This window comes from Thamnophis elegans, unplaced genomic scaffold, assembly GCF_009769535.1.
Source record: "Thamnophis elegans isolate rThaEle1 unplaced genomic scaffold, rThaEle1.pri scaffold_348_arrow_ctg1, whole genome shotgun sequence".
In the NCBI taxonomy this organism is placed as follows: domain Eukaryota; kingdom Metazoa; phylum Chordata; class Lepidosauria; order Squamata; family Colubridae; genus Thamnophis; species Thamnophis elegans.
Window position 1 is genome coordinate 4,039 of NW_022473819.1, and position 19,714 is coordinate 23,752.

General features: G+C 57.3%; 1 protein-coding gene across 1 annotated transcript; it reads left to right on the plus strand.

Annotated features, from left to right (window-relative positions):
• Positions 1–585: 585 nt before the first annotated feature.
• LOC116523475 (fibroblast growth factor 11-like) lies at positions 586–19,475 on the plus strand. The gene is made up of 4 exons (XM_032238591.1): positions 586–778; positions 17,671–17,781; positions 19,038–19,172; positions 19,399–19,475. The coding sequence occupies exons 1-4, from the start codon at positions 586–588 to the stop codon at positions 19,473–19,475; spliced, it is 516 nt and encodes a 171-aa protein (XP_032094482.1).
• Positions 19,476–19,714: the final 239 nt, after the last annotated feature.

The window sequence follows — 19,714 nt, forward strand, 5'->3', positions numbered from 1 at the left end:
CACCCCACCCAGCCCTGCCCCCTCCCCGGCGGCCCAGCCCCCTCTGAAGGACACGCCAGGGTCTCCCGCTTGGCCTCCCACCCTGCGCAGCGCCGCGGAAGCCGCATGGATGGAGGGCAGGCGAGGCGCCTTCTGCTCCTCCGCCGGGTTTGAACCGAGAGGCGGCAGCGGCCGGATCGGGGAGCGGCTTCCCGGCGTGGCCCGGATCGCGGGGGGAAGGCGGGAGAAGACGACGGGGAGCGGCGGACGCCCGGCGCCCCTCTAAAGCCGGCTTCGGGGGGCACCCGCGCTCCTCCGCCCGACTTTCCCCCATCCGGCCGGGAAAGAAAGAAAAGAGAGGAGGGGGGGAGACCTTCGTGCTGCACCCCCCGAAAAGGCTGATGGGGACCCCGGCTGCTCTCCGAGCTCGGTAGCTGAGAGAGGAGAGGAGGAAGAGGAGGAAGAAGAAGAAGAAAAGGAGGAAGGAGAGGAGGAGGAAGAGGAGGAAGAAGAGAAGGGGGAAGGGGAGGAAAAGGGGGCGAGGGTCACCTCTTCTTTGACCCGGGAGATTGCCAGCGCCCCCCAGCCCCTCCGGATGGGGCAGGCATGGCCGCGTTAGCCAGCTCCTTGATCCGGCAGAAACGGGAGATCCGCGATCCCGTCGCCAGCCGCCCGGTCTCGACCCAGCGGAAGGTCTGCCCGCGAGGGACCAAATCCTTATGCCAGAAACAGCTTTTAATCCTAATCTCCAAAGTCCGGCTTTGCGGGGGCAGAAAAGGCCGGCTGGAGAAACCCCCAGGTGAGTGAACTTGGGATGGGGAAGGGAGGGGAGGGAGGGGGGGATGACCCCCCCCCACCTCCATGAAGGAGCCAGTAGGGAGGGGGTTGCCAGGCTCTACTTTGGGGGCTGGGGGGGTCGCCTCTCTATTATTCCCAGGGGTTTATTGTGAGGATGTGGTCTCTCCATCCTTGGATGGGGAAAGGTGGATTCTGCTTTTCCCAGCGTGTAACCAGCAGGTGGCGCTGTCCGGTGGAGAAAGCTGGGCTGTTTCCCCCCCCTACGCGGACACTTCCAAGGTTTAACTGCAGGGGGAGCTCGATCCAATTGGTTCTTAGGAACTAACTACAGGAGGGGCGGTGGGGTTAGGGGGTGCCAGGGCAGACGGCCTTGGCAGGGTGAAGCTGGGGTGCGGTTGGAGAAGGACTTTAAGGACGCCCTGCTATTGTGATGGGGGGGCGGTACGTCCCGAATGGGGTATCCAAAACTGGGTGCAGTACAGAGTTTTGGAGGGGAGGGGGTCTGCACTGCCCCCTGTTGGCCAAAGCATCTCTTTGCATTGTGTGTGTGATGGGGGGAAGCCAACTCAAATATTGTGGGGGTCGGTCCGGGATTCCACTCTTGACAAACTCGGCAAAACTTCAAAAGTGGGGGGCTTCGTACGGGATGGTTTAAAATGGGGAGGGGGTCCCCGTTTCTCTGAGCATGTCGGGAGGGGACGCTTGTTCTCTGCAAAACTGCCATGGGGGGGGGAAAACCCCGTATTTACGACTGTTCATTTAGTGACCGTTTGATGTTACAACGGCGCCGACGACCGCTTTTTCACACTTACGTCCGTTGCGGCCGTCCCCACGGTCGCATGATCCAAATTTGGACCGTTGGCAACTGACTCCTACTTACGACAGTGGCGGCGTCCCCCGGGGGAAGGGTGTCACGCGATCCCCTCTTTCCGACGGGGAAAGTCTGTGGGGGAGCCAGATTCACTTCACGACTGTGTGACTCACTTAGCAACTGGGGTCAAAGTTGATGAAACAAAGGTCTCCCTTAGCAGCAGACATTTTTGGACTCGATTGTGGTCGTATGTCGAGGACTGGCTGTGTTTTTGTGCCATTGTTAGGTGATTTCTCACACTAGCGACACTGGGATGTTTTCGTTCCCCCCCCCCCCCCGCGTTTCGGTTGTTCTTTGGAGTGTTGGGGGGGCACGTGGGCCCTTCTTCTCCTGTGGGAGGGGGGAAAGAGGGGGGTGAGTGGTTGTGCATTCACACCTGTTGTGGGAGTTCGCACCCCCATGGGAAGGTGGCAATGGCACGCTTGGAAAGCCGCAGCAGGAAATGCCCCATTTGGAGCACAAGGCTGGAGGGGGGGGCCTTCAGCCAGGAGCTCCAGAAGCCCCCTCCCACCACGGTTAGGGGGGGTCTCCTTACTCATTTCCCCACCCAGGAAAAGGAGAAAACGTTTGGATGGTCTCTAGGGTGCCTGGGCCCTTTCTCAGAATTTCCTTCCTTCCCTCCATTCCTCCATTCTTTCCTTCCTTCTCTCCTATTTCCTCCCTTCCTTCTTTCTAGCTAGTCTTCCTTTACTCTCTATCTTCTTCCTCCCTCCCTTTCTTTTTTCTTCTTTTTCTATCCTTCCTTTTCTCTATCTCCTTTTTTCCACCCTCACACCCTCTCCTTCCTTCCTTCCTTCCTTCCCTCTGTCCCTCCCTTCTTGCCTTCCATCCCTCCCTCTATCTCCCCATTCTCCCCTTCCTTCCTCTTATTTCTTCCCTTCCTTCTTTCTATCTATTCTTCCTTTCTTCTCTCTTCCTCCCTCCCTTTCTTTTTTTTCATTTTCTACCCTTCCTTTTCCCTATCTCCTTTTTTCCACCCTCGCTCCCTCTGCTTCCTTCCTTCCCTCTTTCCCTCCTTCTATCCCACCATCCTTCCTTCATCTCTTCCTTTCCTTCCTTCCTTCCGTCCTATTTCCCTTCATTCTTTCTATCTATACTTCCTTTTCTCTTTCTTTCTCCCTTCTCCATCCCTATTTCCTCCCTCCCTCCCTTTCTTTTTTCTTTTTCTACCCATTTTCTCTATTGCTTTTCTACCCTCCCCCTCTCTTTCCTTCCTTACTCCCTTCCCTCTGTCCCTCCCTCTAACCTGTCATTCCTTCCTTCCTTCCTTCCTTCCTATTTCCTCCCTTCTTTCTATCCTTCCTTCCTATTTCCTCCCTTCTTTCTATCCTTCCTTCCTATCTCCTTTCTTAACTCCCTCTCCCCTCTCCTTCCTTCTTTCCTTCCCTCTCTCCCTCCCTCTAACCCGCCATTCCTTCCTTCCTTCCTATTTCCTCCCTCCCTCTCTTTCTCTACCCTTCCTTTCTCCCTCTCCTCCCTTCCTCCCTTCCTCCCTCCCTCTTTTCCTCCCCCTCCCTCTCCTGCTTCTGCTCCTGCCGTCTCCCCTGAGCCTTCCTCCTCCTCCTCCTCCTCCTCCTCCTCCCCCCCCCTTTCGGAGGGTCTACTCAGATGGCTCAGCAGAAAAAGGCCAAATAAATAAGACTTAAATGATGGCTGCGTGGGGGGGGGGGGAGCTGGAGCCCTTTCAGGTGTGGGAAGCGAGCGAGCCAGAGCGGCTATTAATTTTAACGGTCTCGGAAGGGGAGGCGGCCTCCGTCCCTGGGGGGCTTTTGGAGGCATCAACGTGACCCCCCAATCTACTTTGCCTCCGGTGGGGGGGGGGGGGGAAACCACCAGGAAGGCTGATTAGCCAAGAGCCCCCCCCCCATTCCTCTGGCTCCTCCATCCTGTTTGCCAATGGGGCCGGGGGTCTCCCAAGGTTTTGTCTTTCCTCTTAGGAGTAAATCAGGAGTAACTTTTTGGGGGTGGGCAAGGAAGAGACCGAAGCCCCCTGGGTGGGCAGGCGTGGGCCCTTTTTAGAGGACCCCAGGGGAGGGGAGGGGGGACTCTGATGGGAACCAGGCGTTGCGGGGAAGGTCTCTTGAACCTCTGGAGGGCCCATCAGCTCCAGCTGGGTTGATAAAGTAGCAACAAAGGAGAATCTGTGTAGCTCAGAGTTGAAATGAGGGAGTCCTTTGGGGGGGGGTCTCTGAGCCCGGTGGTTTTCCTGGCAGACGTCTCGTGACCCAACTAGAGAACATTATCAGGGTTAGAAGGGAGGAGGGGTTTGCAGAGGGGGGGGAGGAACAACGGTGGGGTCCTTGGTGCTCTCTGAACTTGCTTGTTTTCTTGCAGACGTTTCGTGACCCAACTAGGGAACATCATCAGTGCTAGAAGGGAGTGGGGTTCCCGGAGAGGAGGAGGAGGAGGAGGAGGTCTGTGGGGTCCTTGGTGCTCTCGGAGCGTAGCCGTTTTCTTCCAGACGTCTCACGACCCAACTAGGGAACATCATCAGTGCCAATCCCGAAATGGTGGGGAGATCCAGCTGCCAACTGAATGCAATTGGACTCTGAGGCAGAACAGGAAGCCGTTTCCCCTGAACGTTACAATCCAGAGGCCCGTGGCTTTTAAATAACCCTACGTACGAAAGGGAGATGCCCCCCCCACCCCCAGTTTCACAGCCATGGGCTCGAGTTGGGGGGGGAGCACACCGACCCCACCCACAGGGCCCAACCCTGAGCCGCATCGCCCTCGAAGGGTCCACGGTGAAGGCATCCATCCTCCGAGGGTCCCATCGCCACCCCGGGCAACATTTCCCCCAGGGGTGATCTCTGAGTGGCCCACTTTCCCCTAGGCGCTGCCTTTCCGATCCGCGTTGGTAAATCCGAAGGCCTCCCCCCCCCTCCTTTGATTGGTGCCGCTTGGCATCGCGATGGTATCCCCGAAGACGGGCACTCGCTTGGCATCGCGACCCTTAGAGGGATGGAAGCGGGGTGCCCCATCCCCGGACAAAAACCTACAGAGAAGACCCCCCCCCTAAAGAGACCCCCCCCAGGACAGGATGGGAGTGTGGGGAGGGGGTTAAAAGTGCAAGGGACATTATCATCATCATCATCATCACCCCTGCGATGACATCACCGCCGGCGCTGCGTTCCGGGTCACGCGGCCCTCGATGGGAATGGGGGCAGAGTGGGGGGGGGGGACGACGAGAGAATTAATCAGACGGGAACAATTTGAGCCGCTGCCCGATTCCATTTATCTCTCTTTTCTTCCGTCTGCAGCCCATTTCTTGGCCGTCCAATATATTTCTCTTTTTGGAGGAAATAAGGGGGGGGGGCTGTAAAAAAAAAGTTTTGGGGAGTGGGATTCAGCCGTCGCTCCTAATGTACCCCTTTCCCCAATCCGCAGCAGCCTCTCCTGCCATTCTGGGTGTGTGGGGGGGGGGAATGGGAAAAACAGGACGATGGGAGGGGGTGTTAAATCGGGGTCCCCCATTCCCCTGGGCTTCGGGGTGGGGTGGGGGAGAGAAAGCCGCAGGATTTTTCCCACGAGAAAAGACCCCCGAAGCTCCGAAGCTTTTCACGATTGCTCCCCAACCCAGCCGGGGAGTATCGGAAAGAGTTTATGTAAGGAAGGTCGCTCTGGATTTAGCAGATAATCCCCCGTTGCCGAACAGACCAGGATCAAACTAGGGTGTGAAGAGGGTCGGGGGGGGGGGAATCATGGGTGAATTCAAATCTGGGACACATCTGGCCAGGGGTTTGCAGGGCAGAAACATCCCCAGCCAGAAGGACCCAAGCGGGTTGCGGCTCGGGAAGTCGCTGCTTGCTCCATGCCCAGCACAGGCCTTGGGAGAAAGGGGTGCCAGGCGCTCGGTGCCTATCCTGGCGGTGTCTTTCTGCGGGTGGGACAAGCGAGGGGAGGGGCGGGCCTTTGTCGCCAAGGACAGGTGGAGGGGAGTTGGGGAGCGGGGCGGGCAGGGACTCCTGGGCACTCAACGGCGCAGCCAGTGAACCGTGGGGTTCCAGGCGACTGAGACGAGCTGACGGCGCCTGGCTGGGATGTCACCAGCCCTCCCTCCCACCAATAGCCTGCGGAAGAGGGGGGGGGAGGAGAAGGAGGCAGGGCATGGGGCTGGCAGAATGGGTATCCATTGCGAGCAGCAAGATCTTGGGGCAGGGCGTCTAGCGAGGAACCAGGAGTCCGTGAATTCTAGTTCTACCCTAAGCGTGAAAATAGGCCAAAGATCGGCAGATGTGAATTCTAGTTCTTGCCTCAGGCATGAAAATCGGCTGGGTGTCTTTGGGCCAATCACCAGGAGACGGTGAGTTCTAGTCCCACCTTAGGCAGGAAAGTGGGCTAGGTGACTTTGGGCCAATCACCAGGAGACGGTGAATCCTAGTTCCTTGCTAGACATAAAAGCTGGTTGGGTGACTTTGGGCCAATCACTAGGAGACAGTGAATTCTAGTTCTGCCTTAGGCATGAAAGTCAGCTGGGTGACTTTGGGCCAATCACTAGGAGAAGTGAGTTTTAGCCCCACCTTAGGCAGGAAAGCCAGCTGGGTGAGCCAATCACTAGGCGACTGGGAGTTCTAGTCCCACCTTATCCAGGAAAGCCCCTCTCTCTCGAACCCAGCCAACCCAGCAGGGTCGTTGTGGATGTGGGGAAAATCTGTGCTGGATACGTTTTTGCCGCCTTAACTTATTTTTTAAAAATGCAAAGAAATCAATCAATAAAATGGAACCATTTCCAGGCGCCTGGGAAAAGAAAAACTAGGTTTCCCAAAAGCCTGTTTGTCTTTCCTTTGTAAAATTGGGTCGCAATAAAAACATCTGCGGAGACCCCCCCATTTTATGGACATGTGTTTATGAAGTCCCAAGTTACAACGGGGGCTCCACAAAATGGGACTTAGGACCGGTCCTCGCACTTATGACCATCGCGGTGGCTGTTGTTTGAGGCGCCTGGCAACCGGTGTGTGTTTATGACGGGGGGGGGGAGTTGGACATGACTCCCTTTGGCGACCTTCCCCCAAGCAGGGGGAGGGAGGGAGCCAGATCCGACGATTCGTTTTGCGACCGTGGGGGTTTGTAAAATGGGACGTGATTCACTTAGCGGCCATGCCGGTTAGGGTTTGAGTCGTACCTGGAGGACTGCCCGTCAAGAGAGCCCTGGTGGATGGAGCCAAGGCCTGGCTCCCGTTCCAAGGCTCTCTCTCCTTCTCGGCAGCCGGCCAGGTGCCTCCTCGGAGGTCACCCTCAGGAGGTGCCAGCTTTGGTGGCATCTGCCCCACTCCTGGAGCCTCCGAGGCCGAGAAGAATTGATTGGACCCTCCTGAAGGTCAGTCAAGATGAGCCACTGGACTCCAACTCCCAGAATTCCCTGGGGGGGGGGCTTGAAAATGGCTGGACTCCAACTCCCAGAATTCCCTGGGTGGCCTTGAAGATGGAGGACTCCAATTCCCAGAATTCTCTGGGGGCCCTTGAAGATGGAGGACTCCAACTCCCAGAATTCCCTGGGGGCCCTTGAAAATGGAGGACTTCAACTCCCAGAATTCCCTGGGGGCCCTTGAAGATGGAGGACTCCAACTCCCAGAATTCTCTGGGGGGCCTTGAAAATGGCTGGACTCCAACTCCCAGAATTCCCTGGGGGGCCTTGAAAAGGGCTGCACTCCAACTCCCAGAATTCCCGGGGGGGGTCTTGAACACTGAAGACTCCAACTCCCAGAATTCCTTGGGGGCCCTTGAAAATGGAGGACTTCAACTCCCAGAATTCCCTGGGGGCCCTTGAAGATGGAGGACTCCAACTCCCAGAATTCCCTGGGGGGCCTTGAACACTGAAGACTCCAACTCCCAGAATTCCCTGGGGGCCCTTGAAGATGGAGGACTCCAACTCCCAGAATTCCCTGCGGCCTTGTCCCGTTTTTGCGACCTTCCTCGCTCCCGTTGTTAAGTGAATCACTCCCGTTGTTAGCTCAGTCCCCCGGTTGTTAAGGGAATTCAGCTTCCCCATCGACTTGGCTTGTCCGAAGGTCGCAAAAGGGGGGGGGTCACGCAATCCCCCCCCCTCGGACACTGCGACCGTCGTAAACACGAAATGCTTGCCAAGCGTCTCGATTTTGATGCCCCCAAACGGCCGTAAGTGCGAAAAACGGTTCTAAGTCATGATTTTCAGGGCTGTTGTAACTCGGAACGGTCACTAAACAAGTCGTGGTGAGTTGGGCTCCCCCTGCATCGCCTCCTTATTCCATTTCTGGATTGCCCACCGGAAGGGATGAAAAACTGGGCGGAGCTTCAGCTGCATAGCATTATGCCCCGCCCCCTCCCTTCCCACTGGGACCCCCTTGCATCCCATAATACCCTTAACATTGGTCAGCAGGCCTGGAGGTGGAGGGTCCTAAGGGTGCAGGCCATCCGGGGCAGGGGTGGTCTTAGAGAATCCTGTGGGTTGGGCTGGATGACCTCTGAGGTCCCATTCCAACTCTGATTCTTAAAAAAAGGGACAGGCCTTGCACCCTTGGTGATAAGGGGGGGGGAGAGGAAGAGGAGGGGTCTTCTGCCCTCTGCCTGGGTGAGAAGGGGGGGTGAGGACTGGGGGGGAGGGGGGAGGTCAGTGCTGGTCAGTCTGATGGGGAGGGGGGGGGCGGGTTGATCCCAGCAAGAGGCAGCAATAGAGGCTCAACCAGTTTTCAGGGAAGGCTGGGTAAACTGGAGGAGGATGGGAGAAGGTGAGGGAGGAAGAGGAGGGAGCAGGGAGAGGAGGAAGAGGAGGGTGAGAAGGAGGGAGGAGGAGGAGGGGAGGAAGGAGAGGACAAGCAGAAGAAGGAAAGGAAGGAGGAAGAGAAGAGGAAGAGGAGGGAGAGGGGGTGGGGAGGAGGGCAGAAGGAGGAAGAGGAGGATGGAGGAAAGAGGAGGGGGAAGAGGAGAAGAGGAAGGGAGGGTGGGAAGAAGGGGAGAAGGAAGGTGAGAAAGAGGAAGGAGAGCCGGAAGAGGAGAGGAGGAAGAGGAAGGAGCAGGGGAGGAGGAGAAAAAGAAGGAGGAAGAGGAGGAAGGAGGAAAGGGAGGAGGAAGAGAAGAGGAAGAGGAGGGAGAGCGGGGGGGGGAAGGAGGAACAGAAGAAAGGAAGGAGGAGAGGAGGAATAGACGGAGTCTGAAGTGGAGCCTCCATAGCCCAACGCAGTCTACATGTGAACAGCCGAGGCGCAGAGGTGGCAGAGAGCGAGGGAAGTGTGGGGAGGGGGCGCAGTGCCTCCTCCCCCTCCTGGCCCCTGGGATCCAACTCTCCCTTTCCCCCCCCCGCACCCCCACCCCTAACCTCCTCCCGCACAGCCCCTCCTTTTGCCCGGGACCCCCCTTCACCCCCCCCCCCTGCCCGCCAACCTGCCCGCCTGCCGCTTTCCCTGGACCTCTGTTCCCAGGAGCAGTTGGCAGCGCCCCGGATTGGACCCCGGCCAAATCTCCTCCCCCGCCCTCCCCCCTCCCTCCCCGCACCTTCTCTTCTCCCCCTTCCCCGGAGCTGCCCAAGGTGCCAGGGGAGGGGAGGGGAGGGGAGGGAAAGAGGGGGGAGGGCAAACGCCGGACCCCCCTCTCCGCCTGCCAGGCGCGGCGCAATTGCGCGCTTGGAAGGAGGTGCCAGCCGCTTCTTGGAGGTGCCAAGCTCCGGGAAAGCCCCGGTGTCTTTCCTCCGGGGGAGGGGACGTGAAGGGGGACCCTTTGGGGAAGTCCTAGTTCCTGCCCCCCCCAACCTACGGGCTCGGGGACCACCCCACGCCGCCCCCCCACTCATTCCATCGAGGGCACCTTGAGCCGTTGCGGCGCGCTTCGCGGACTATTCCCCACCCTTCATCCAACCTGCTTTTCTCCTTGCCGTTGCCCCCTAGCCCCCTCCCCATGGATTGCTTCTCCCCTCTCCCCCCCCCACACACGGACCAACCCTTCCAGCCCCACAAGCGCCCCCTCCCTCCCCACAAACCGACCCCACCTGGGCAGCCCCAAAGCAAATAGAGATATATATATATATAAAGCGAAACGCATTTCATTTAATTACGCAGCGCTTCCTTTTAAATGCTCCCCTTGGGGAGCGATTTGGGGAAGGGGGAGGCTGAGAGGGAGGGGAAGGGGGAGAAGGGCGACCCCCCCCCAATCCCCTCCGCCAAACCCCGCCGGGGAACCTCCGAGGGGGCTTCCCTGGAGCGGCAATGGAAGGAAATTTCGACTTGCGCTCTGGAGGAAGAGAGAGAGAGAGAGAGAGAGAGAAGGAAGAGAGAAAAAAGAACTCACGAGGCGTTTTTATTGCCGGGAATAAATTTATTTATGGGTCCCGGAGACTCCGCGAGGCCAAGCGAGGCTCCCCCGCCGCCTTTCGCCAAACGGCCTCGTTTAATTTGGCGGTGGATGGGTTGGGGAGGGGAGGGGAAGCCCGGGGAAGGACGGCTGGGCCGAGGAGGGGGGGGGCAAGCGCTTGCCGCCCCTCCCAGCGTGACTCAGGTGGGACTTGGAGGAGGGGGCGCACGACCACCTCTACCCCTGGTCCCCTTGCCCTCCCCCAAGTCAGGTGCCAGGATAAACGGCGTCTCCCTTTTTCTCCAAAAGGCCGGGGACGTAGCTCTGGCTTGACGCCCCCCCCCCCCACGCCCGGCTTTTCCCCCCTCCCCAACCCGGTTGCTCTGGCTTAACCCCCCCCCCCCGACTTCCCACCCCCTCCCCACCGCAAACATGCGTGCGTTCCACTCCAGTCCCAGCCATATAAATAATTTGCGTGGCTTTGGGGCAGGCAAAGCGCTGGGAGTATATTTAAGGATAACGGGCGCGTTTGATGGGCGGGCGTGGGGGGGGGAATAAACGTTGTAAAAGAAAAGATGTCCCCCCCCCCTCGTTACCCTCCTTCTTCCCGCCCCCCCCAGCCCCCTCCTTCCCGCCTCCCGCAGCTCCCCACGGATTCCTCTGCCCTTCGTTTTGCATTGCAGCCCTCGCTCTCTATGGGCGCGTTTCTCTTCTCCGAGGTGTAAATTATACAGAGGGGAAGTTGGCCCACCCTACCCCCAACTTATAGATTATGTCGACCCCCACACCCACGCCCCATAGGGTGGTCCTGCTGGGCCCTTCGGCTTCCTCCTCAAACCCACCTCCCCTCGCCCCCGTTCTCCTACGTTTTTTCGGGAGAATCCTTTTGTGCACCTCAAGCGCACGGCGCCCCCAGTCATCCTTCGGCCTCGCAGCTTAGGGTTGAGCAAGACCCCTACCTGCTAACACCACTGCTCAAGGGGGGTGAGGGGGAGGCGTGAGACCCCTGCCCCACTGACTGGAGTCTTGCTTGGCTCTGCCTCCCCACGCGCCCCGGGGGTCTCTGAGAGATCTTTCACGCCCAGGAGAACCAACACCTGGGAAGGCTCCTACTGTCACTCACCCTTCCTCCCTCTGTCCATCCATCAAGGCCCAGGTGGAGAAGGGAGGGGGGCTTCCTTCAAGCCCATATTCCACTGCTTTCCCCTCCCCCGCCCCAGCAGCCCCCCCCTCCCTCCCTCCCTCGGCATCTGGGTAACCTTGCAAAGGAGGTAACGCAGCCGCATCGTGCCAGGCAGGGAGTGTGTGCCAGGCAGGAGAGGACACGAGGGGAGGGAGGGGCACAGGGAGGCCTCGGGGGGCCATCCCAGGGCGGCCACCGGCTGGGGTGGGGGGCAGGTGGGAGGTGCCCTTTTACACCCCTGGCGCCTTGCCCCGCCTGGCTTCCCTGGCTGTCAGGAAGGCAAAAATCACCTTGAATTCTCCCTGTCTTGATTATCTCGGATTGAAGGGGCTGCGATCAGGGGGGGGGGGGTTGGGGGATCCAAGAGGGGGGGGCTTTGGGGGATCCAGAGGGGGATTTCTTCCCCCCCCTTTTTTTTATCCGGGCAAGGGGGCAACACGAAGCTCATCGACTAAAAGCCACGAGGTGGCAAAAAGCAGGTAGAGAATCCTCTCCAGTCAGGATGGAGGAGGGTAAGGGGGAAATGCCCCTCCCTCTCCCCCTCCCTCTCTCCCCCTCCCTCCCTCCAACCTTGGTGCCTGAGGATTTACTGCAGTGCCAAAAGAAAAAAGCCCCCCCCTTCCCCCAGCGCCCGGTTGGCAATCTAGGTTTAAATGAGCCCAAGAAGGGAGAGGGAGGTGGAGAGGAGGAAGAAAATCGATGGAGAACGGTGTCAGGGAATACACAGGAGGTTTTTATTCCTCTCCACCTGACCTTCCAGATGTGGGGGGGGGAGGATGTTGCAACACCCAGCGGGAAGGGAATGCCCCAGCTTTCTAATTGGGGGGGGGGCAAGGAGAACGGCAATCCCAGAAGGCCTAGATGCCGCAGACAGAGCATGGGGTGTGGGGGGGGGGAAGCCTGCAAAACCTCCTGGGTCAAGTGGCGGGTTCCTTTCCGGTGGGGGGGTCTCCAATTAGGGAGCCCCCCTCCTCCCCACCTCTGCGGTTTCGCACGCCTGGCTTCCCTCCCTCCCACCCACCCCATTTCAAGGGAGGGGCTGTGCCAACGAACGGCCAGTTATGTCACCGTCCTTGAGGATGGCGCAAACCGGTGGCAGTGAAACGGGGGGGGGGATTAGAGGGAATAAGGATTGGGGGTGGGGGGGTGGGCTGAAATAAACGTGGCCTGGAGTGTGGGGGGGTTGTGGTCAACATCCCCCCCCCTCCGTGGAAGAGTCAGCTGGGGTGAAATGGGCAGGAGAGGGAGGGTGAAATTTGGAACACCACTCTGGATAGTCTTTTCTGCAGTGGCACCAGACAGAAATCAGGAGGCTGGGAGTTCTAGTTCCGCCACAGTCGTGAAAGGCGGCTGGGTGATCTTGGCTCAACCACCAGGAGACTGGGAGTTCTAGCCCTGCCCTAGCTACGAAAGCCGGCTGGGTGATTTGGGCCCAATCACCCAGGAGACTGGGGATTCTAGTTCTGCCTTAGGCATGAAAGCTTAAGTGAGTGATATGGGTCCAATCACCAGGCGACAGGGAGTTCTAGTCCCATCTTAAGCGTGAAAGTCAGCTGGGCGACTTGGCGCCAATCACCCAGGGACAGGGAGTTCTTCTCCCACCTTAGGCATGAAAGCAGTTAGGTGACGTCGGGCCAATTGCTAGGCGACTGGGAGTTCTAGTCCTGTGTTGGGCATACAAATCAACTTTGGGGGCCAATCACCAGGAGATAGTGAGTTCTAGTCCTCCCATAGCCATGAAAGCCGGCTGGGTGACTGGGCCAATCGCTAGGAAACGGTGAATTCTAGTCCCGCTGTAGCCATGACGGCGGGCTGGGTAACTTTGGGACAATCACCAGGAGACTGGGAATTCTAGTTCTGCCTTAGGCGTGAAAGCGTAAGTGAGTGATTTTCAGGCCAATCGCCAGGAGACGGTGAGTTCTAGTTTTGCTTTAGGCACGAAAGCTAGGTGAATGGTTCGGGGCGAATCATCAGGAGACTGGGAATTCTAGTTCTGCCTTAGGCGTGAAAGCTTAAGTGAGTGATTTTCGGGCCAATCGCCAGGAGACGGTGAGTTCTAGTCCTGCCACAGCCATGAAAGCTGGCTGGGTGATTTTTTGGGGCCAATCACCAGGAGGCGGTGAGTTCTAGTTTTGCTTTAGGCATGAAAGCCAGATGAATGGTTCGGGGCCAATCACCAGGAGGCGGTGAGTTCTAGTCTCACCTTAGGCATAACTTGCAGGGTGACTTTGGGCCGGGGGGGGGAGCGCTTGAGGGCATCTCTGTGGCATCAGACTGGCACCAACAAGAAGCCTGCACAAGGGATGCCCCTTTTGGGGTGCCGTCGGGCCAATTGCTAAGCGACTGGGAGTTCTAGTCCTGTGTTGACTTCACTTGAGCCTCAGTGTTGCCCTGCTGTGAAATGGGCACGCACCTGGCTGAGTCCTGGGGGAAACGGGGACCAGGAGATTATTAAGGGCTGGCGCCCCCAAATCCTTAAAACTCAAGGGGTTTCCTCGGTTACCAGAGGGCCTGATGCCCAGGGGACGGGTCCTGGGTTCGAATCCTGGCCTCCACGTGACGAAATGATGCGTGGCTCACAGCAAGAATTACGTGGCCAGACCCCACCACCCCCACCCCAAATTAGCTGCCCATTCCTTTGATCTCTCCCCCGGGGTGAGCCAGGCGGCGTTCCCTCTGGCGCCAATCACCAGGAGACAGGGAGTTCCAGTCCCACCTTAAGCATGAAAGTCAGCTGGGTGACTTTGCGCCAATCACCAGGGGACAGGGAGTTCTACTCCCACCTTAGGTATGAAAGCAGTTGGGTGATGTTGGGCCAGTTGCTAGGCAACTGGAAGTTCTAGTCCTGCATTAGACATGAAAAATAGATTTGTGAGTTTGGGCCAATTACCCAGAGGTGGTGAGTTCTAGTCCCACCTTAAGCATAAAAGCAGTTAGAGGGCTTTAGCCCAATTGCTAGGCGACTGGGAGTTCTAGTCCCGCCTTAAGCATGAAAGCCAGTCGGGTGACTTTGGGCCAATTGCTAGATGACTGGGAGTTCTAGTCCTGCCTTAACTGTGAAAACCAGCTGGGTGAGTGTGGGCCAATTGCTAGGCGACTGGGAGTTCTAGTCCCGCCTTATCCATGAAAGCCAGCTGGGTGACTTTGCGCCAATCACCAGGAGACAGTGAATTCTAGTCCCACCTTTGCCATGATATGGCTGGGTGACTTTGGGGCAATCACCAGGAGATGGTGAGTTCTAGTCCTGCCTTAAGCATGAAAGCCAGCTGGGTGACTTTGGGCCAATTGCTAGGTGACTGGGAGTTCTAGTCCTGCCTTAAGCATGAAAGCCAGCTGGGTGACTCTGGGCCAATTGCTAGGCGACTGGGAGTGCTAGTCCTTGCCTTAACTGTGAAAACCAGCTGGGTGATTGTGGGCCAATTGCTAGGCGACTGGGAGTTCTAGTCCCGCCTTACCCATGAAAGCCAGCCGGGTGACTTTGGCTTAGTCCCTCTCTAAGCCCAACCCTCCTCACAGGATCGTTGTTGTCGTTGTGGGGGGGGAAAAAGAGGAGGGGGGGGGAGATGCGTCGCCTATATGCCCCGACGAGAGTTATTTTTTTTAAAATAATAATAATAATAAAGGCAGGATGCAACTCCTGGTGGCCTCCCATCCAACTCAACTCTTTTTTTTCCCCTTTCGCTTCTAAATCAGCAAGATGCCCCCCCCCCCAAAAAAACCCTCTATATATCCACCCGAACCCCTCACTTTTCTATTCCATTAAGGAACAAGACTCCTCCGGTTCATTTCGCTTCGTACGACAGGCCTGAAATAGAAATATTTCACACACACACACACACACCCCGTTTTCGAACCCTCTCCCCTCCCTTCCGCCTGCCCCCCCCTTCTCTCCCCCCCCCCCAACATTAGCTGATTGAACGATCTCCCCCCCGTCGCTGGTAATTTGCCTAAGAGCCTCCCCCCGCAGGTGCCAAGGCCAGAGGGCCAAGAAAAGTGAACGCGAAATCCAATCCAATCCCATCCAGCGTTCCTCCCTCCATCCTCCCTCGGCTTCCAAGACCTGTCGAAAGGAGGAATGGAGAAGGACTTTGGGAGGAGGAGGAGGGGGAAAGAAGGAGAGAGCGCCAAGGGGGGGGGGAAGCAGCTTTCCAGATAGAGATGTCCTTAAAGGGGGTTTTTTTCCTCCCCCCCTCTTGGCGGCTGTGCCAGGCTGTGCCGGAAAGAAAGGAAAAAATCAAAATATTTTCTCCTCCATCTGCGCCACTGATTTCGCACTGGCAGCCCTGATCCCCTCTGGGAGATGGGTCAGTGAAAAAAGGCAGAGGGGGGGTGGGTTAATCTTCCTTCCTTTTTTCCTTCCCTCGCTCCCTCCTTCTTTCCTCCCTCTCTCTTCTTCCTTTCTCTTCTCTCTTTCGTTCCATTTTTCCTTCCCTCCCTTTCTCCTTCTTTCCTCTCTCTCCTCTCCTTCCTTCCTTCCCCTTCTCTCCTTCCTTCCCCCTTTCCTTCCTTTTTTTCCTTCCCTCCCTTTCTCCTTCTTTCTTCTTTCTCTCTTCTCCTTCCTTCCTTCCCCTTCTCTGCTTCCTTCCCCCTTTCCTTCCTTTTTTCCTTCCCTCCCTTTCTCCTTCTTTCTTCTTTCTCTCTCTTCTCCTTCCTTCCTTCCCCTTCTCTGCTTCCTTCCCCCTTTCCTTCCTTTTTTCCTTCCCTCCCTTTCTCCTTCTTTCTTATTTCTCTCTCTTCTCCTTCCTTCCTTCCCCTTCTCTCCTTCCTTCCCCCTTTCCTTCCTCTTTTTCTTCCCTCCCTCCTTCTTTCCTCTTTCTCTCTTCTCCTTCCTTCCTCTTCTCTCCTTCCTTCCCCCTTTCCTTTCTCTTTTCCTTCCCTCTCTCCTTCTTTCCTCTTTCTCTCTCTTCTCCTTCCTTCCTCTTCTCTCCTTCCTTCCTTCCACTTCTCTCCTTCCTCTCTCCTTTCCTTCCTCTTCTTTCCTTTTCCCTCTCTTCCTTCCTTTCACCTTCCTCCCTTCCTCTTCTTTCCTTCTTTCCCTCCCTCCCTTCCTGTCCTGGGTGTGCTTGTGGGTCCTTTGTGAGCCTCTGTGTGTCTGTGTGTGATGTGTTTTGCCAGCCAAAGAGTGCCAGTAAGGAGATCCGTCAACCAGAAGGAAATCGACAGCACCAATCCCTCTTAAAAGGGTGAAGGGCACTGCCAGGGCCTCTGTGCCCCACGGTGCCCCTTTCCTCCCCCTTAGCCCTTCGTGGGCATCTGTGGAGCAGGGCCCAAAGGCTGGGGGGCAGTGGGGGGGGGGCAGGGGCTTCCCTTGGGCTGACCCAGCCTCTCAGGACCAGCGAGCAGAGATGCCACCCTCGTCCCTGGCCGGGATAGGTATCCCACCCCCCCATGCCCACTGGCACTTCTTGCTGCCTCAGCTGCTTCAGGAGAGAGGCAGCCCATCCATCATCCAGGTGGGGGGGGGTGGAGGCTGCAGGAGCCAAAGGGGGGAGCGCAGGAAAGAAGGAGGGACGCCGGGGGGGGGGGAGGTCCGAAGGGCTATAGCAGAGAAGGGAAGCAGGGGGGGGGGGCAAAATCAAATCCCTGCTGGGGGTGAGTAGGAATGGTTGAGGGAGGGAGGGGGCATTAACAGGGGCAGCCAGGCCTCCCTGCCACCCTCTGCCCTCTCTCCTTTCTTTCCCTTCCTTCCTTCCTTTTTAATTTTCCTTCCTTCTCACGCTCATCACTTCTCTTCCTCCCTCTTTTTTCCTCCCTCCCTCTTTTTCCTTCCTTCCTTCCATCCTTCCTCTTTTTAATCTTCCTTCCTTCTCTCATCACTTTTCTTCCACCCACCCTCCCTCCTTCTCTTTTCCTCTCTCCCTCTTTCCTTCCTTCCTTCCTTCCTTCCCCCTCTTTTTAATCTTCCTTAATTCTCTCTTCACTTTTCTTCCACCCTCCCTCTTTTCCTCCTTCCCTCCCTCCTACCTTCCCTCCTTTTTAATCTTCCTTCCTTCTGACTCTCATCACTTTTCTTCCTTCCTCCCTTTTTCCTTCCTTCCTTCCCTCCCTCCCCCCTTCCTTTTTCCTTCCTTCCTTCCTTCCCTCCTCTTTTTCACCTTCCTTCCTTCTCGCTCTCCTCTTTCTTCCTCCCTCCCTTCCCACCCACCCCCCTGCGCCCCCCCTGCCCACCTCAGAGCTCTGGCCCAGGAGGGGCTGCTGGGCAGGGGGGCCCTGAGTGCCAATCACACGTGGTGGCTTTGGTGTGTGTGTGTGTGTGTGTGTGTATGCCTGAAGGTTGAAGAGTCCCCGCTGTCCTGTGGGAGCAAGTGGAAGCAGCTACAGAAGCCCCCTCCCTCCTCCAGGTTTTGGTCTTCTACATCCACCTCCCCCCCCCTTCTCCAGATGTGTCGCCACCACAATGCCCATAATGCCCAGCCCGCCTGTCCTCCCGGGTGTTCCTTGAGCCTCGGAGGGCGCCTTGTCGGGGGGAAACGTCCCGGCTGCCTGGAAGGAAGTCCGGCCTTTGATTCACACACCCCCAAATAACCTCCCGCCCCCCTTTCTCTTCTCTCGTCCCCCCCCATCTCCTCCCCCCCTGCAGACCCACAGCTGAAGGGCATCATCACCAAACTCTTCTGCCGGCACGGCTTCTACCTGCAGGTGCACCCGGATGGCAGCATCGAGGGCACGCGGGAAGACGGCAGCGGCTTCAGTAAGCTCCCACCCCCCACCCCCGAGGTCTCTCTCTTTCTCCGGGGGTCACTGATTTCTCCCCCCAAACACCGCCCGCTCCGTTCCTCAGAGCCCCTCCAGGCTGCCCCAGAACTCTGCCTCCGCCCGCCCTAAATGGAGAAAGGGCAGCGGGTTGCGGGGTTGGACTAGATGACCTCCGAGGTCCCATTTAGCTTTTCCGTTCTGCTTGTCCAGCGGAAGGAGAGCCCTACTCCGAAGCCCCCCCCCAACCTTCCTCCTCTGCAGGTTTGAGGGTTCTCTTTCTGTCCGTCCCCCCCCCCCCAAGTTCTGGAGGAAAGAGGACGCGCCGTGATGGATGGCCTCTGGAGGTCCCGTCTGGCAGGCCGGTGTCTGCCCCCGTTTTCGCAGCTGCCTGGCGACCCACAAGCGCTTCTTCTCCCCCGGGAATTTGGGCCACGCAGCACACCTGGGAGATGCCATGTTCTTCCCCCTGCGCCCCCCCCCCTCGCCCGCCAGAGATGGGTCTCCTCACCTGCCCCCCTTCCTTTCTCCAGGGAGGTCAAAAAAGTCAAGATGGCAGCCCCAACCCTGCTTTGCAAAATCGGGGTGCCCCCTAAAATGATTCCTGGCTGACCTCTGGACCTTATTTGACCACAGCTGGAATAATGGGAAGCAGTCCTCGACTTACAGCCATTTGTTTAGTGACCGTTGGAAGTCACTAAACGGCACTGGGGAAAAAAGGGACCAAGGATGGTTTCTCAGCCTTACAATTGTTGGCAGCAGCATCCGGATCACAGGTTCAAAATTCGGACGCTTGGCACCCGACTCGCATTGACGACGGTCGTGGTGTTCCGTGGGATAGGGGGCTCATGTGATTTCCTTTTTAACAACTTTCCACCGAGCCCATCCCACGGGGAAGTCCTGGTTCGCTTAACGACCAGGAGACTCCCTGAACAACATGTGGTGGTTCCCTTGGCAACTGCGTCTGGAAAAAATCTAGGCAAAACAAACCCTATGTCTCACTTAGCGACGGAAAGATTGGGCTCGTAAGTCAAGGACTGCCCGTGTTTGAATTCTTACCTTGGAAATTTTGTTTCCCCCCCCCCCCGTGCCCCCCAACCAGCCCTGAGCCACTTGATGAGATGGGGGAATGGTCATCCGGATCAAATTAAATTATCTCGCATCCGGTTATGGGTTCGAATTTTGCCACTGGGGTACTTTATTGTCTGCATCATTTGTGAAGCCCCCTCATCTCCTTCTCTCCCTGCCCCACAGCCTTCTTCAACCTGATTCCCGTAGGGCTCCGAGTAGTGGCCATACAGAGTACCACATCGGGACAGTATGTCGCCATGAACGCCGAGGGCTACCTCTACAGCTCCGTGAGTACCCCGACCCTGCGTGGTCCCTTGGGTAGGGGGGATGTGCCACATGGGCTTCGTTATCCTCAAAACAGGCTACTTTCTTCTTTGTCCACCTTTCTTCCTTCCCTCCCGTTTTCTCCTCCCCTACAACTGAACACGGCCCCTTTTAAGACCCATGGACGTCAACTCCGGCAAGAATTCAGGGTGGATAGGATAAGAAAAAATGGGATTAGGTTACCTTTATCACTTTTTTTTTCTTTCTTTCTTTTTGATAGACAGTGGGAATGCGGGACCCGATGTAATATATCTTGTCTTCAGCAAAGTGGAAGCAAAAGAGAATTCTGGGAATTGAAGTCCACAGGTCTTAAAGTCCTCAACTTTGGAGACCTACCCTGTTTTCCCGAAAATAAAACCTCCCCGGATAATAAACCCAATCGAGCTTTTGAGCACATGCGCTCAAATAAGCCCTCCCCCGCAAAATAAGCCCTCCCCGAAAATATGCAGCAGCCATGAAGTGACCACGCTCGCCGCCCCCTGCACCTCAAAAATAATAAGACCTCCCCGAAAATAAGGCCAAGCGCTTATTTCGGG